The sequence below is a fragment of the Bison bison genome, unplaced genomic scaffold (assembly GCF_000754665.1).
Source record: "Bison bison bison isolate TAMUID 2011002044 unplaced genomic scaffold, Bison_UMD1.0 scf7180017864506, whole genome shotgun sequence".
Classification (NCBI taxonomy): Eukaryota; Metazoa; Chordata; class Mammalia; order Artiodactyla; family Bovidae; genus Bison; species Bison bison.
The window spans coordinates 681,950-698,780 of record NW_011495063.1 but is presented as its reverse complement, the minus strand read 5'-3'; the positions used below and the strand labels follow the sequence as shown (position 1 = coordinate 698,780).

At 37.7% G+C, this 16,831-nt stretch overlaps 1 protein-coding gene and 1 pseudogene across 1 annotated transcript in view; both read left to right on the top strand.

Moving 5' to 3' along the window:
- LOC104980746 (olfactory receptor 8B3-like) overlaps positions 1–1,881 on the top strand; it is a 5,479-nt gene extending 3,598 nt beyond the window's left edge. The window contains exon 2 of the mRNA XM_010829520.1: positions 1,841–1,881. Coding sequence (XP_010827822.1) covers positions 1,841–1,881 — 41 coding nt within the window. The remainder of the gene's footprint in view (positions 1–1,840) is intronic.
- Positions 1,882–9,248: 7,367 nt separating this feature from the next.
- Positions 9,249–10,167, top strand: LOC104980663 (annotated as a pseudogene).
- The last annotated feature ends 6,664 nt before the right edge of the window (positions 10,168–16,831 follow it).

Sequence of the window (16,831 nt, the reverse complement as noted above, 5' to 3'; positions counted from 1 at the left end):
ACCACATGTATGTGTATGCCTAGTACATTGCTTAGTTTTTTTTTTTTTTCTCTAATTTTATTTATTTTTAAACTTTACATAATTGTATTAGTTTTGCCAAATATCAAAATGAATCTGCCACAGGTATACATGTGTTCCCCATCCCGAACCCTCCTCCCTCCTCCCTCCCCATACCATACCCTCTGGGCCGTCCCAGTGCACCAGCCCCAAGCATCCAGCGTCATGCATCGAACCTGGACTGGCAACTCGTTTCCTACATGATATTTTACATGTTTCATTGCCATTCTCCCAAATCTTCCCACCCTCTCCCTCTCCCACAGAGTCCATTGACTTTTTTATAATGTGTCTTGAAAGTGAAAGAAAGTGAAAGTCCCTCAGTCGTGTCTGACTCTTTGAGACCCCATGAACTATGCAGTCCCTGGAATTCTCCAGGCCAGAATGCTGGAATGGGTAACCGCTCCCTTCTCCAGGGGACCTTCCCAGCCCAGGGATCGAACCCAGGTCTCCCACCTTCCAGTCAGATTCTTTACCAGCTGAGCCACAAGGGAAGCCTAAGAGTATGGGAGTAGGTAGCCTATCCCTTCTCCAGCGGATCTTTCTGACCCAAGAATTGAACCAGGGTCTCCTGCATTGCAGGCAGATTCTTTACCAACTGAGCTATCAGGGAAGTAATAAATGTCTTGCAAATCTAATATTTCTTGGCCTTTGCTCCTTGGAGAACTTTAAGTGACACAAAGAACTTACTGATTTTAAAGCTTAGTGTAATGTTCAAATAAAGACTGAGTTTCTCGTTATAAAACAGATGAATGAATAACAGATAAAATAGAAGATTCAGAAAAAGATCCTTATCTATACAGTTAATTGTTTTTTAACCAAGTAATAAGCCAGTTCCAGAGAGAAAGAGAAACTAAGAACCTGATGCTTGGAAATATTAACTTTCATGAGAAAACTATTAAACTTGATCTCTATTTAACAACATACACAAAAATTAATTTAAAGTGGATCAAAACAATAGACACAAAACTTAAATGTGTCTAAAAAAAAAAACAGGAAAATGTCTTCGTGTAGGCCTAGATTTCTTAGACATATTCTAGTAAACAGGAGATCCCAAAGAGGAGAAAAAAGGTAAACTTCATTAAAATTAGAATACATATAAAAATATTCATAAGCAAACCATGTACTAGAAAAATATTTGCAGTGCATAGATTTGATAAATTTATTGTATCCAAAATACATGGCAATTTAATAACAAATATATTTCAATGATAAAATACAGTTTCATATATTTGCAAATCATTTGAAAGACACATCCATGTGTGTAAATGGCATGTATAAATGGCCAGTAAGCACATGGAAATAGGCCTAACTTGGTGCAGTCCCTTAGATGTATACTTAGGAGCTGGACAATAGTCCTTTAGCAAATATTCTGTCTTCCCTCACTTCGTTGCCCAAACTGGTGGCTCAGATGGTAAAGCGTCTGCTTACAATGTGGGAGACCTGGCTTTGATCCCTGGGGAAATGGCTAGCCACTCCAGTACTCTTGCCTGGAGAATCCCATGGATGGAGGAGCCTGGTGGGCTTCAGTCCATGGGATCGCGAAGAGTTGGACATGACTGAGCGACTTCATTTTCACTTTCATAGTTGATTTACATATTCATATTAATTTCATGTGTACAGCATGATATGTTGTTACTTTTATATGCTCTACTCTGTTAAAAATGATCACAATTAATAGTCATAATTACTATATAATATATTCTTTTTGCTTATCTGTTTTCCCTAGTAGTTTGTATGTCTTAGTCCCATGCATGTAATTTGCCTCTCCCTTCTTCCCTCTCAGCTAGTGCCTCCCCTGACAGTTCCCAAGTAGACACCAGGTAACCAGGGAGCCACTGATGTAGCCCACAAAAGCCAACCTTCAGGGAGGGGTCCAGAGAATGTTGCAGAAGGATGGAGTGGGGATCTGAAGGAGCCAATGGGGAAGATCCAGCAGGGTTTGCTTACTAGTAAACAACTTTTGAAACTGGAGACTTCCCCAAATACTTCTGTTACATCTGAAATATCTAATAATACATATGCAATGATTATTTTAATGTTGAGGGTTTTTCTTTTCTTTTTTGGTGGTGGTGGTGGGATAATGGATTTTCCCTTTGATTTGTTTTTCTCTGTTAAAATGACTTCATAAAGTTCTTTAAAAAGTAATATGTAAAAAACAGCAAACATTATTCTCAACGGTAGAAAACTGAAAACATTTCTTCTAAGATCAGGAACAAGACAAGACAATTACAATTAATAGCCATTTTCACCACTGTTATTCAACAAAGTTTTGGGAGTCCACCCATGGAAATCAGAGAAGAAAAAGAAATAAAAGAAATATACACTGGAAAAGAAGAAGTAAAACTCTCACTCTTTGCAGATGATATGCTGTACATAGAAAATCCTAAAGATACCATCAGAAAATTACTAGGGCTAATCAATAAATTTAGTAAAGTCACAGGATGCAAAATCAATACCCCCAAATCCCTTGCATTCTTATACACTAATAACAAAAAATCAGAAAGAAAAATTAAGGAAAAAAAATCCCACTCACCATCGCAACTAAAAGAATAAAATATCTCAGAATAAACCTACCTAAGGAGACAAAAGACCTGTATGCAGAAAACTACAAGATACTGATGAACGATGACACAACACAGATGAAGAGATGTATCATGTTCTTGGATTGCAAGAGTCAATATTGTGAGAGTTAATATACTGCCTAAAGCAGTCTATAGAGTCAATGAAATCTGATCAAATTACCAAAGACATTTCCCCAGAACTAGAACAAAAAATTTCACAAGTTTATGGAAACACAAAAGACCTCAAATAGCCAAAGTAATCTCAAGAAAGAAAAATAGAACTGGAGAATCAACCTTCCTGCTTTCATAACATACTACAAAGTCAGAGTAATCAAGAAAGTATGGTACTGGCACAAAAAGAGAAATATAGACCAATGGATCAAGATAGAAAGCCCAGAAATAAACCGACACACCTATGGGCACCTTATCTTTGACAAAAGAGGCAATAATATACTATACAGTGGAGAAAAGAAAGCTTATTCAATAAGTGGTGCTGGGAAAACTGGACAGCTACATGTAAAAATGAAATTAGAACACTTCCTAACACCATACACAAAAATAAACTTAAAGGCTTAAATGTAAGGTCAGAAACTATAAACTCAGAAAATGTAGGCAGACCCCTCTGACATAAATCACAGCAAGATCCTCTTTGACCCACCACCTAGAGTAATGGAAATAAAAATAAAAATTAAAAAATGGGATTAAACTAGGGCTTCCCCAATGGCTCAGCGGGTAAAGAACCTGCCTACAATGCAGGAGACATGGAAGAAGATGCAAGTTTGATCCCTGGGTCAGGAAGATCCCTGGAGAAGGAAATGGCACCCTACTCTTGTATTCTTGCTTGGAAAGTCCCATGGAGAGGAGCCTGGAGGACTCCAGACCAGGCTACAGCCTATGGGGTTGCAAAGAGTCAGGCATGACTGAGCAGCTAAGCATGCAAAAGCTTTTGCACAGAAAAGAAAAATATAAACAAAATGAAAAGACAACCCTCAGAATGGGAGAAAATATTGCAAATAAGACAACTGACAAAAGATTAATCTTCAAAATACACAAGCAACTCATACAACTCACTCTCGGAAAAATATACAGCCCAACCAAAAAATGGGCAGAAGACCTAAATAGACATTCCTCCAAAGAAGACATACAGGTGGCTGATAAACTCATGAAAAAAATACTCAGCATAGCTCATTATTAGAGATATGCACGTCAGAACTACAATAAGGTATCACCTCACACCAGTCAGAATGGCCATTATCAAAATCTACAAAGAATAATTGCTAGAGAGCATGTGGAGTAAAGGAAAACCTCTTGCACAGTTGGTGGGAACATAAATTGATATAGCCACTATGGAGAACAGTATGGAGATTTCTTTAAAAACTGGGAATAAAACAACCTTGTGGATTCAAGCAAGTTAAGTCACTTCAGTTGTGTCTGACTCTCTGTGACCTTATGAACTGTAGCCCACCAGGTCCCTCTGTCCTTTGGATTCGGCAGACAAGAACACTGGAATGGGTTGCTGTGTCCTCCTCTAGGGTATCTTCCAGACCCAGGGATTGAAACTGCATCTATGTCTCCTGCATTGGCAGGCAGGCAGGTTCTTTACCACTGACTTAGCAATCCAACTACTGGGCATATACCCTGAGGAAACCATAATTGAAAAAGACACATATACCCCAATTTTATTGTAGCACTATTTACAATAGTCAGGACACAGATGCAACCTAACTGTTCCCGACAGGTATATGGATAAAGAAGTTGTGGTACATATATACACTGAAATATTACTCAGCCATAAAAAGGAACACATTTGAGTAGTTTTAGTGAGCTGGATGAACCTAGGGCCAATTACACAGAGTGAAGTAAGTCAGAAAGAGAGAAACAAACACTATATGTGTGCTGTGCTTAGTTGCTCGGTCTTGTCCAACTCTTTGTGTCCCCATAGACTGTAGCCCACCAGGATCCTCTGTCCATGGGGATTCTCCAGGCAACAATACTGGAGTGGGTAGCATATCCCTTCTCCAGGGGAACTTCCTGTCTCAGGAATCAAACAGGGGTCTCCTGCATTGCAGGCAGATTCTTTACCAGCTGAGCTACCAGGATTAACACACACACACATACATATATATATATAGAATCTAGAAAACAGTACTGATGAACCTATTTACAAGGAAGGAATGGAGACACTGATGTACAGAAAAAACTTGTGAACAAAAGTGGGAAAAGAGAGGTTGGGACTAACTGAGAGAATAGGATTGACATATATACCCTAGCATATGTAAAATGGGTAGATGGTGAGAAGCTGCTACATAGCACTATATGAACACTGCCCAGACTGGCATTCTGTGACAACCTGGATGGGTGGGATGATGAGGAGAGGGAGGCTCAAGAGGGAGGATAAATATATAATTATTATTGATTTGCAATACTGTACCTGGAAGCCAACACTACATGGTAAAGCAACAATGCCCCACCTATTCTTTTGTTTTAGGAACTGGGCATAGACTCCAAGAGATGATAAAAAAAGTAAATATTGGAACACACATTCCTCTGCCTTGGAGATTAAGGAGAATACTTATTTTAAAATTGTAAACTGAGTAGTATATTGTGTCTCAAAAGATCTGTGACACAGAATGGGAAAAAAACCCATTAATTTCTACTGTCAGTGGGCTCATTTAACTTGAAAGGAAATCACGAGGGAGAGAATTATTTTCTGTGCTTCTAATCAATTTCCCCAGAACTACAGTGTATGAAATGAATTCTACTTGAGTCAACTGACTGTTTTGGAGCTCATTAAGGTGGATATGAACAGTATGAAGAGGCAAAAAGATAGGACACTGAAAGATGAACTCCCCAGGTCGGTAGGTGCCCAATAGGCTACTGGAGATCAGTGGAGAAATAACTCCAGAAAGAATGAAGGGACAGAGCCAAAGCAAAAACAATACCCAGCTGTGGATGTGATTGGTGATAGAAGTAAGGTCTTATGCTGTAAACAGCAATATTGCATAGGAACCTGGAATGTTAGGTCCATGAATCAAGGCAAATTGAAAGTGGTCAAACAGGAGATTGCAAGAGTGAACATCGACATTCCAGGAATCAGCGAACTAAAATGGACTAGAATAGGTGAATTTAACTCAGATGACCATTGTATCTACTACTGTGGGCAAGAATCCCTTAGAAGAAATGGAGTAGCCATCATAGTCAACAAAAGTCTGAAATGCAGTACTTGGATGCAATCTCAAAAATGACAGAATGACCTCTGTTCATTTCCAAGGCAAACCATTCAATATTACAGCAATCCAAGTCTATGCCCCAACCAGTAACGCTGAAGAAGCTGATGTTGAATGGTTATATGAAGACCTAGAAGACCTTTTAGAACTAACAGCCCCAAAAGATGTCCTTTTCATTATAGGGGACTGGAGTGCAAAAGTAGGAAGTCAAGAAACACTTGGAGTAACAGGCAAATTTAGCCTTAGGGTACAGAATGAAGCAGGGCAAAGGCTAATAGAATTTTGTCAAGAGAATGAACTGGTCATAGCAAACACCCTCTTCCAACAACACAAGAGAAGACTCTACACATGGACATCACCAGATGGCCAACACCGAAATCAGATTGATTATATTCTTTGTAGCCAGAGATGGAGAAGTTCTATACAGTCAGCAAAAACAAGACCAGGAGCTGACTGTGGCTCAGATCATGAACTCCTTATTGCCAAATTCAGACTTAAATTGAAGAAAGGAAGGAAAACCACTAGACCATTCAGGTATGACCTAAATCAAATCCCTTATGATTATACAGTAGAAGTGAGAAATAGATTTAAGGGCCTAGGTCTGATGGATAGAGTGCCTGATGAACTATGGATGGAGGTTCGTGACATTGTACAGGACACAGGGAGCAAGACCATGTCCAAGAAAAAGAAATGCAAAAAAGCAAAATGGCTTTCTGAGGAGGCCTTACAAATAGCTGTGAAAAGAAAAGAAGTGAAAAGCAAAGGAGAAAAGGACAGACATACCCATTTGAATGTAGAGTTCCAAAGAATAGCAAGGAGAGATAAGAAAGCCTTCCTCAGTGATCAGTGGAAAGAAATGGAGGGAAATAATAGAATGATAAAGACTAGAGATCTCTTCAAGGAAATTAGAGATACCAAGGGACCATTCATGCAAGAACAGAAGCAGAAGATATTAAGAAGAGGTGGCAAGAATACACAGAAGAACTGTACAAAAAAGATCTTCATGACCCAGATAATCACGATGGTGTGATCACTCACCTAGAGCCACACATCCTGGAATGTGAAGTCAAGTGGGCCTTAGGAAGCATCACTATGAATAAAGCTAGTGGAGGTGATGGAATTCCAGTTGAGCTATTTCAAATCCTGAAAGATGATGTTGTGAAAGTGCTGCACTCAATATGCCAGCAAATTTGGAAAACTCAGCAGTGGCCACAGGACTGGAAAAGGTCAGTTTTCATTCCAATTCCAAAGAAAGGCAATGCCAAAGAATACTCAAACTAATGCACAATTGCACTCATCTCATACAATGCTCAAACTTCTCCAAGCCAGGCTTCAGCAATATGTGAACTGTGAACTTCCTGATGTTCAAGCTGGTTTTAGAAAAGGCAGAGGAACCAGAGATCAAATTGCTAACATCCACTGGATCATCAAAAAAGCTGGATTTCCAGAAAAACATCTATTTCTGCTTTATTGACTATGCCAAAGCCTTTGACTGTGTGGATCACAATCAACTGTGGAAAATCCTGAAAGAGATGGGAATACCAGACCACCTGACCTGCCTCCTGAGAAACCTGTATGCAGGTCAGGAAGCAACAGTTAGAACTGGACATGGAACAACAGACTGGTTCCAAATAAGAAAAGGAATACGTCAAGGCTGTATATTGTCACCCTGCTTATTTAACTTATATGCAGAGTACATCATGAGAAATGCTGGGCTGGAGGAAGCACAAGCTGGAATCAAGATTGCCGGGAGAAATATCAATCACCTCGGATATGCAGATGACACCACCTTTATGCCAGAAAATGAAGAAGAACTAAAGAGCTTCTTGTTGAAAGTGAGAGAGGAGAGTGAAAAAGTTGGCCTAAAGCTCAACATTCAGAAAACTAAGATCATGGCATCTGGTCCCATACTTCATGGTAAATAGATGGGGAAACAGTGGCTGACTTTATTTTTCTTGGGCTCCAAAATCACTGAAGATTGTGCCTGCAGCCATGAAATTAAAAGACACTTGAAACATGTATAATATCGTATAAGAAATGAATCACCAGTCCAGGTTCGATGTAGGATACAGGATGCTTGGGGCTGGTGCACTGGGATGACCCATGGGGACGGTATGGGGAGGGAGGTAGGTTGGGGGATTCAGGATTGGGAACACGTGTACACCCATAGCGGATTCATGTTCATGTATGGCAAAACCAATACAATATTGTAAAGTAATTAGCCTCCAATTAAAATAAATAAATTAAAAAAAGGACACTTTCTCCATGGAAGGAAAGTTATGACCAACCTAGATAGCGTATTAAATAGCAGAGACATTACTTTGCTAACAAAGGTCCATCTATTCAAGGCTATGGTTTTTTCAGTGGTCATGTATGGGTGTGAGAATTGGACTGTGAAGAAGGCTGAGCACCAAAGAATTGATGCTTTTGAACTGTGGTGCTGGAGAAGACTCTTGAGAGTCCCATGGACTGCAAGGAGATCCAACCAGTCCATCCTAAAGGAGAACAGTCCTGGGTGTTCATTAGAAGGACTGATGTTGAAGCTGAAACTCCAATACTTTGGCCACCTGATGCAAAGAGCTGACTCATTTGAAAAGACCCTGATACTGGGAAAGATTGAGGGCAGGAGAAGAAGGGGACGACAGAGGATGAGATGGCTGGATGGCATCACCGACTCAATGGACATGAGTTTGGGTGAACTCCAGGAGTTGGTGATGGACAGGGAGGCCTGGGTTTCTGCAGTCCATGTGGTTGCAAAGAGTCAGACATGACTGAGCGACTGAACTGAATTGAACTAAAGGTGGATATTGTCCTTGCAAGTGAAGAAAACCTTCTGGGAGAATTTTCATATAAAAATTATGGCCTGTTCCCTTAGCTTGTCAAAGACTGATGACCACAGTGATGGATACTGTTTTCTTCCTTGTGAGAAACTTTGACCTTCTAAGCATCATAGGGTAGAAGGAGTCCTATGGTTCAGTGTCAGTGAGGCATTGAGGAAAAAGAAGGTGAGGGTTGAATCACCTTTGTCTCAATTCCTTTCAAACTTCAGACTGTATAAATTGAGGGTTCTGGGGAACACCACCTATTTACTGTTCTTTTCAGCCCAGATCCTGAACAGAGCCTGAAGAGAAGGAAGAATGATGTGCAGAGACACTGGGAGTCTACCGGTATTTTTTAAGCACAGAGACAAACAAGAGGAGTAAGGGCAGAAAGAAGAAAATGAGGAATCTGCGGGAATAGTCATTACAAGTCTTGTATTTTGGATGCTTTGATGAGTCTCTTTAGACAACCCTGTGGTTATAAAAAGATCCAGCTCTCACTCGGGAAACAGGGAAAGTCCATGAAGGTCCATTGTGAATCTGAGTTTCTGCCCCTGTTCCTACAGATCACGACTGTGTAGTAAATGAATATGGAAAATGCGCCCTCTGTGACTGAGTTTATCCTTATGGGATTGACAGAACAACCTAAACTCCAGCTACCTCTGTTTTTCCTGTTTCTGCTGAACTACATGATCATTATGGTGGACAATTTGTGCTTAATGAATCTAATTTGTCTAAATTCACACCTGCACACCCCCATGTACTTTTTTGTCTTCAATCTCTCTTTTATTTATCTTCATTACTCATCTGTCTTTACCCTCAAAATTCTAGTGAGCTTTATTTTTGAGAATATGCTATCTCCTTTACAGGATGTGTGTCTCAGCTCGTTTTCTTCTGCTTTTTTGTAGCTCTGAGTGCTGTGTGTTGACAGCCATGGCCTATGATCGCCATGTGGCCATCTGTAAGCCCTTGCTGCCCACAATGGCCGTGTCCCCTCAGGTGTGTTCTCTGCTGATGTCTGGTTCGTATGTGATGGGGTTTCCTGGAGCCACGGTCCACACAGGGTGTATGATGAGGCTGAACTTTTGTGATTCCAACATCATCAACCATTTCATCATCTTCCCGCTTCTACAGCTCACCTGCAGCAGCATTTATGCCAACAGGATTTTAGTTTCTGCTGTTGTGGGGACAGTTGTCATAGTATCTAGCCTCATTATCTTTATTTCTTACCCTTTGATTCTTTCCAATATTCTTCGTATACCATGATCTAAAGGTTGATCCAAAGCCTTGAGCACTTGTTTTCCCATATTACAACAGTTGGTCTATTTTATGGATTTGGGCTGCTCACTGTCAAACCATCATCCTCTGGGTTTGTGGAAGAGGGAAACTTTTTCTCACTCTTTTCCACCAATGTGGTACCCGTGCTGAACCCTCTCATATAGCCTCAGGAACAAGGATGTCAAAATTGCTGTGAAGAAAATCCTGAAGAGAATTACAAACTGAACCAAACCATTTATGCCACCTTTTCTTTGTTGTCTTTCTTTTTTTCCTGCTCGTTCTTTTTTCACACTTTCCTTTGTCTTCCTCATGTCTTCTTGACAGGATTCGTGTCTAATGTCTGATGCCTATTCTTCTTTTGCCACATAATGTAACTCTGTGAACCTATTCTTTGCCTGAAGAATCATCCTCAGCCCTAAGTGATCCCATAGCATTTGGAGAGTAGGGACCAATAACCTTTCCCATCTGATGATAACACTACTATTTCCCTTGTGTGTCAGCTCATCCAAGGTATGCCATAGAGTAGTATGCTGTTTGACCATTTTTTTTTCTTTCTTGCTTTCAATTACACAGAGTCCTTTCCTGTATCAGTGCTGTCATTAGTTACCACTCCATTAACACAGAGAAGTAATGACAAAAATGTGGACATGGTAAAGATGTAAAAATTCCCAAAAACTTTCTGGATTTTCTTTTAGTAATAGCTCCTGTTCTGTATTTTAGGTGCCACATAAAAAAAAATAGATAATGAAACTGAATAATTTGTTGAACCATAATTCTTTTATTCTTGAGGGTACTTGAGAATGAATAAGCTAAACTATTCTATCTACCGTTCTCAATCCACACCAATAAAAATGCCTGTTTTTAGTTTATTGGTCAATTGATATGTTGTCATAAACATAATTGAAATTGTTATCAACTTGCCTATCAGTGGATTGTAATTGTGATTAAAAGTTGCACAGTGGTATATTTGACTACAGAGTATGTTATCAAACATAAGGTCAGGATTCATTGTCTAACTATGTAAGAGGGCCTCCCCTTTGCAAAGAAAGATGTGTTTCCCACTTTTCAAAAGAAAACAAAAGTATTTGGCAGAAACATTGTCTTGTTGATATTTACTCTTTTAGTTCATAAATTTGACTCCTTCCCTCTATTAGAGGAAAATTTAAATTGGTAGAAAATAATGTGTTATAGAATTTTACAAATGGTCTAAAAAATAAATCTCCTTATCTGATTTTTTTTTTTTGCTGAGGAAACAGTTCTGTGACTTGCTCAGAATCACACAGCTAAAATTGCAGAGACAGTTTTTGCAGCCACTGTTCATCTTGTGAAAAAAATGGAAGAAAAGAAAGAACTGTGAAGGGCCAGAGAGAACTTCTGGAGAGTTATTTCTGAATGAGCTTGAAAGTGGGGATTTTCCAGTGTGGAGTTATCTCAGAAAACTAGAAATAGAAATACCAAATGTCCAGTAATTCCACTCCTGTATATATATCTTAAAAATATGAAAGCATTAATTCAAAAAGATATTTGTACCCCAAAATTCAGTGCAGCATTATTTACAGTTGCCACGATATGGGAGTATCCTAAATCTCCATCAACAGATTGAAGGGATAAGATGTGGCAAATATATGCAATGGAATATTACTCATCCATCAAAAGAATGAAAAATTCCCATTTACAGCAACATCAGTGGACTTGGAGGGTATTATGCTAAGTGATTTAAGTCAGGCAAAAAGATAAAGATGATATTACTTATATATGAAATCAGAAAACTGTAAAAAACTAGTGAATACAGCAAAAGAGATATAGATTCATTGATGTAGAGAACAAATTTGTTTATCTGTGGGGAAAAGGAAGTGGGAAGAAACAATAAAAGGATAGGTGATTAAGAGGTATAAACTATTATGTATAAAATAAGCTTTAAGGATATATTGTACAACACAGGAGATATAACCAGTATTTTTATAACTATAAATGGAATATAACCTCTAAGAATTGTGAATCACTATATTGTACATCTTTAACTCATATAATATTGTACATAACTACACTTCAATAAAATAAGTTAAAAGAGAATTTTTGATCAGTAATTGATATTTCATTCATAAAACCTGATAGAAAAATTACATTCCACAAACAAGCACATATTTACATTAGAATTTTGATGATTTTATTTGGAAATGTTATCTAGTAGATAAAATCATATTATAATTCATCTTTAAATATAAGAATATTTTCAGTTTTTAGATAATTATGTTAATATGATAAAGGTTGAAAATACCTATTTTTCTTTTTTATCATCAAACATAACAGACTTACTAGATGTTCCCTGGACATTCATTTATGGTTTAATAAATAATTAAACATTTGACTTAATATGTACCATGGTCATAAAATATTTCCAACATAGTTGATTCAGTACTTATAGCTATATTTTCCCCCATGTGTATTTGTTGTAAAAAATCTAGCTAAATGTTATGAGATAGATAAGTTTTGAAAGAGCTTATTTAGTCAAATTAGTGTGAGTGAATTTGGTGCTCTCATTGATTTTGCTGATTGTCTTTTTACTGGAAAAATTATTTGTATAAATAGACCTATTTATAATTAAAAACTGTGATAACATATAGCTTTGTGAGTTCTTGCTAGTCTTCTTAATTAAATACTTGGTAGACATACTTTAAGAGTACACAGAATCATGTAAATATTGTATACAAAATATTTTGGAAATAAATTATTTAGATAAGATTAGATAGCTATATTGGAGAAGGCAATGGCAACCCACTCCAGTACTTTTGCCTGGAAAATCCCATGGACAGAGGAGCCTGGTAGGCTGCAGTCCATGGGATCGCGAAGAGTCGGACACGACTGAGCGACTTCACTTTCACTTTTCACTTTCATGCATTGGAGAAGGAAATGGCAACCCACTCCAGAGTTCTTGCCTGGAGAATCCCAGGGATTGCGGAGCCTGGTGGGCTGTTGTCTGTGGGGTCGCATAGAGTCGGACACGACTGAAGTGACTTAGTAGTAGTAGTAGATAGCTATATAGGTCTTTCATTCTAAATGTTCTCTTGCCAGTTCTATTTACCTCCCTTGATTCCTGTGCCTGAAATCTTACATTAGGCCACTCAAAATATAGTATTAACCCCTTTTGGCTTGTCCAAGACTCTTTTATTATAATCTTCTAACTACAAACATCTTTGCATGCTGGAATTTATTTTTAAATGCATTTTTATTGAAATATAGTTGATTTATAACATTATTTTCAGGTGTACAGCATAGTGTTTCAGTGTTTTTACAGATCATACTCCAATAAAATTATTACAAGGTAATTGTATAATTCCCTGTGCTATAAAGTAACTCCTTGTTGCTTATCTGCCTTATACATAGTAGTTTTCATTTCTTAATCCTGTACCCTCATCTTGCCCCTCTCCCTGCTAGTCACCTGTAGTTTTTTTCCTTTGTTTGTTTTATATTTTAGATTCCCATATAACTGGTATCTTATTCTATGTTTCTATATGAGATATTTCACTAACCATAAAATTCTCTAGATCCTTCCAAGTACTTGATGCTTTCTTTATTTTTTTCAAATTTTTGTTTTGTATTGGTGTATAGCTGGTTAACAGTGTTGTGGTAGTTTCAGGTGAATGGCCAAGGGACTCAGTCACAAATATACATGTTCCCATTCTCCCCCTAATCCACCTCCCATCCTGGTGGCACATAACATTGAGCAGAGTTCCATGTGCTATACAATAGAAAACAAGGTTATTTATAAATGAGTCAAATACCTTAACAGATATCTAACCAAAAAGATAAACAATTGACAAATAAGCATGTGAAAAGATGCTCAACATCAAATGGCATCAAGAAAATGCAAATGAAAGCAACAATGAAATAGAACCCACACAGATATAAAGAACAAATTCATGGTTGCCAGGGGAAGGGAGTGGTGGTTGGAGATGGATAGATTGAAAGTTTGGTATTAGCATGTGCAATCTATTATATAGGAAATGGATAGACAAGGCCCTACTGTATAGCTCAGGGAACTACAGTTGCTATCCTATAATAAACTATAATGGAAAAGAATATGAAAAAGAATATATATACAGAGATATGTATAACTGAATCACTTTGCTATTCAACAGAAATTAACAGAACATTATAAATCAATCATGATTTAATAAAATGAGATACTTTTTAATAAATGAGATACTAGTACACGATATTAGAATGGCTGAAATCTGGAATATAAACAACATGAATTCCTGGAGAGAATGTGGAACTACAGGAACTCTCATTCATGGATGATGGGAATTCTGAATGGAACAGCCACTTTGGAAGTCAGTTTGGCAATTTCTTACAAAACTAATCCTACTTTTACCATGAGATCCAGAAATTACACTTCTTGGAATTTACCCAAATTAATTGAAAACTTACATCCACATAAAAACCTGCACATGGATCTTTATAGCAGATTTATTCATAATCACTTAAACCTAGAAGCTAATAAAATACCCCTCAGAAGGTGAGTGGATAAATAAACTGTGGCACATCCAGACAGTTATATTATACAGCACTATAAAGAAATGAGCCATCAAGCTATGAAATGACTGGAGGAAACTTAATTCATATTACTAAATGAAAGAGTCAATCTGAAAAGGCTACCTACTATATGACTCCAACTACATACCATTTTGAAAAAGGCAAAACTATGGAGACAGTAAAAACATCATTAGTTGCCAGGGGAGAGAAGGATCAGAGCACAGATTAATTCTTAGACAATGAAACTACTCAGTATTATACTATAATGGTGGATATATGTCATTATAAGTTTGTTCAAACCCATATAATATACATCAAAAGAGAACCTAAAGTAAGTGATGAGCTTTAATGGTAATGATCTAGGGGAATTGATGCTTTTGAATTGTGGTAATGGAGAAGACTCTTGAGAGTCCCTTGGACAGCAAGGAGATCAAACCAGTTGATCTTAAAGGAAATCAACCCGTAATCATTGGAAGGCTGAAGCTCCAATACTTTGGCTACCCAATACAAAGAACCCACTCATTGGAAAAGACCCTGATCCTGGAAAAAATTGAGGGCAGGAGAAGAAGTGAGTGACAGAGGATGAGATGATTGGATGACATAACTGATTCAATGGACATGGGTTTAAGCAAACTCCGGGAGATAGTGAAGTACAAGGAAGCCTGGTGTGTTGCAGCCCATGGGGTTGCAAAGAGTCAGATATGCCCTTAGTGACCGAATAACAGCAAAAATGTATATATACATATATATATATATACACACATGTGTATATATATGTATACACACATATATTTAATGACAAAGTATCATATATAATATTTTTTAAAGCTGGGCTATATATGTATATATTAATATGCATAATATATAACTCAGCCAATAAAAATAATGAAATCCTGCCATTTGCAATAATGTGGTTGGTCCTAGAGAATATTTTTTAGTGAAATAGGGCAGACAGAGAATTACCAATATTGTGTTACCACTTATATATGGAACATAAAAAATAAAAAGGAAAAAGTTAATATAATAGGACAGGAACAATCTCACAGATACTGAGATCAAAGTAGTGGTTATCAGTGGGGAAAGGGAAGATGTGACAGACAGTAAAGGAAGGAGGGGATTAAGAGATACAGATCAGTATGTATAAAATAAAGATATATGGATAGAGAATCAGTCAGTATTTTAATATAGCTTTAAATGGAGTATAACCTATAAAAATATTGAATCACTATATTGTGCATCTGAAACTTACAACATACTGTAAATCAACTACACTTCAATAAAAAAAATTCTGTCTTTGATTTCTTATAACTTGATTGTAAAGTGTGTTTTTCTGTTGATTTCTTTGGGATCCTTTTTGTTTCCTGGTTCTGGATATACATTTCCTTGCACAGATGCAGGGATTTTTCAGCCAATTTTTCTTCAAGAAACATTTTGCTTCATTTCTCACTTTCTTCTTCTGAATCTCTATAATGCCTATATGGTCCAGGTGACATTTTTCATAAATCCCTTAGACTTTACCCACTATTTTTCATTCTTTTTTATTTTTCCTCCATTTACTGAATTATTTCTAATTCTTTTTTCCCCCAAATTTTAGACTCCTTTCCTCAGTTTGTTTAGTCTGCTGTTTTGAATTTTTAGTGAATTATTCCGTTCAGTTATTGTGTTTTTTGGATTCATAAAGATTCATAAAGAATGTTCTGCTTGGTATTCATAACACTAAAATTCTCACTTTGTTCATGTATTGTTTTGTGACTACAATGAGCATCTTTATGGCAGTTAAATGAAATCTCTGTCATGTAAATCAGGTATCCATCTCATTAGGGCCACTTTTTAGGCTCTTTTGGAAAGACTTTTTTTTTTAAATGTAATTGGACTTTCCTTCATTTTACCTTGACTTTCTGCATTTGTGTCTATATATAGACAAATAGTAACCTGTTTTAGTCCTCATGAACTGGCTTTGTACTGGAGAAGACCCACATCATTAAGCCTGGCTAGAAAAAGCAAACCTCTTTAACTTTGTAAAAGTACAATCCACTTTATTTTTAGTGGCTCTCAGGTACTTGACAAGGGCACCCCACTCCAGTACTCTTGCCTGGAAAATTCCATGGACGGAGGAGCCTGGTGGGCTGCAGTCCATGGGGTCGCTAAGAGTCAGACACAATTGAGCCACTTCACTTTCACTTTTCACTGCATGCATTGGAGAAGGAAATGGCAACCCACTCCAGTGGTCTTGCCTGGAGAATCCCAGGGACGGGGGAGCCTGGTGGGCTGCCGTCTATGGGGTCGCACAGAGTCAGACAGGACTGAAGCGACTTAGCAGCAGCAGCAGCAGCAGAATCCCATCAGGCTCTTA